Below are 2011 nucleotides of genomic sequence, written 5' to 3' on the forward strand. Positions count from 1 at the left end.
GACGAAATATTAGCCCTTCAAGTACCTGCGAACTGAGACACCAATAGAAATCAATTTTATTATTGTTACCGCGGCCTCATGCGACCGCTTAGGTTTTGATAGGCTAGAACCATAGAGATATAGAGAGATGTCATATAATGCGCTGAGTTCGAAACTCAGTGTCGCATTAGAAATTCACACACACAAAGTAATCAAAATACTATGTGCTCATTACCCACCCACCCATTAACATTTTCGTTGTAAAATAGCATCTACTAAAACTACAAAAGAAGCTAAAATTTTTCACTTATTTTATTTTTATTTATTTANGGATATAGTTTCAGGTACTACCACTCTCTTGCTGGTTATGTCTGCTTGAGTCTTATGCAGGTGGCTGAAGTTTCTTCGAAAGATCTGTCCCTGATCTGTTTGAATGATTACTGACCTTGGTAAATCATGAGGTTTTTCTATCACTTTTGCTCCTTCCCAATGTCGATGAGCAACTCTGTGTCTGACTTTATCGTTGACTTCCAATTTTTCTGGTGTTTTAGTATGTTTGTTACTGTAGTTACTTTGTTTCTCTCTCAATCTTTGTAGTTCAGCTGTGACTCCTTGTATTAATTTGGGCTTTAAGTTTTTGTCAATAGTAGGTATTGGAGATCTGGTGATTCTACTGAAAATGCGTTGGTTGGGTGAACCTAATGTCTCATTTCTTGGGGTATTTCTCCAGTTCAGTAGAGCCAGTTGTATATCTGAATTGTCAATACTGCATTTTCTCAGAATATTCTTTGCTGTTTGAACTGCTTTTTCTGCAAGTCCGTTGCCTTGATGGTGATGTGGACTAGACGTGACATGGTTGAATCGCCACTGTTTTTGGAATGTTCTGAATTCAGTGGACATGTATTGAGTTCCATTATCAGTTTGTAGCTCTTCTGGTACACCATGGACAGCAAACCATTTTTTAAGTTGTTCAATTACTTCATATGATGACTGACTTTTCAGGTGTTGAAAATCTAGAAAGCCAGAGTAGCTGTCACATATTACTAGGTAGGTTTTACCTTTAAATTCGAATAGATCTGATGCAACAATTTGCCAAGGAAGTGTAGGAATCTTTTTCACTAGCACTATATCTTTAACATTATCTCTTTGTGTTTGTTCACATACAGAGCAACCTTTTACCAGTTTTATAATGTCTGCATATTGTCCTTTCCAGTATAGAAATTGTCGGGCTCTTCTTAAGCAGCTTTGTATTCCTAGATGTCCTTGATGAATACTCTTTAACATTTTAGGTATTTGTGATTTTGGTACTACAATTTTATCACCTTTGAAAATTATCCCTTTGTAATAGCTTAGTTCTTCTTTAAAATTAAAATAATGTTGTAATTCTGTTGGAAGGTTGTTGACATTTTCTGGAAATCCTTGTATTATTGTCTTCAAAAGTAATTGTAGGTGTGTATCTTCTTTTGTTGCAACAATTAATTCTTCTTTGGCATCTAATGACATAGGTAGTATAACAGCAACTTTTAAGTCTTCTTCTTGTTCATATTTCAGGTTAGATGCGTCGCAATCTCGACTAAGAAAGTCAGCTAAGGGTATTTCTGTGCCCTTTTTGAATATGACTTTTGGTGAGTACGGTGTAAGATTAAACATTATGCGTTGCAATCTAGCTGGAGCNTTTATTACACTATTTTTTAATCAAAAAACAAGGTTCATGGTCGATGGCCGCGCGAAAAAAAAAAGACGCCAATTTCCGGCATTGTCTTTTTAAATAAGCAACTTGAAAAAATCGAACTGCGGCGGGACTCAAACCCACGACACTTGAAAATTTCGATAGGTTCATCCAGTGTCTAAGTTCAGTTAGAAGAGCGACTGCTCTTCACTTCACTAGAACCCACGTCGTGGGTTCTAGTCCCGCCTTAGGCAATTCGATTTTTTCAAGTTGTTTATTTAAAATTTGGTATACTTATGTAAGTAACATGACAATGCAAATTTATGGTACAATTGAGCTGGTCTGATGATGGAGCCAGGAGGT

At 36.4% G+C, this 2011-nt stretch overlaps 1 protein-coding gene across 1 annotated transcript; it reads right to left on the reverse strand.

Moving 5' to 3' along the window:
* Positions 1–424: 424 nt before the first annotated feature.
* On the reverse strand, positions 425–1629 carry LOC114358631 (uncharacterized protein K02A2.6-like; the record flags this gene model as incomplete). The annotated part of the gene is made up of 1 exon (XM_028312646.1): positions 425–1629. A coding segment is annotated over exon 1 (1205 nt), but the record flags the coding sequence as incomplete, so codon positions are not given.
* Between the last annotated feature and the right edge of the window lie 382 nt (positions 1630–2011).

The sequence above is a fragment of the Ostrinia furnacalis genome, unplaced genomic scaffold (genome assembly GCF_004193835.3).
Source record: "Ostrinia furnacalis isolate ACB-3 unplaced genomic scaffold, ASM419383v2 OfSCF4060, whole genome shotgun sequence".
Classification (NCBI taxonomy): Eukaryota; Metazoa; Arthropoda; class Insecta; order Lepidoptera; family Crambidae; genus Ostrinia; species Ostrinia furnacalis.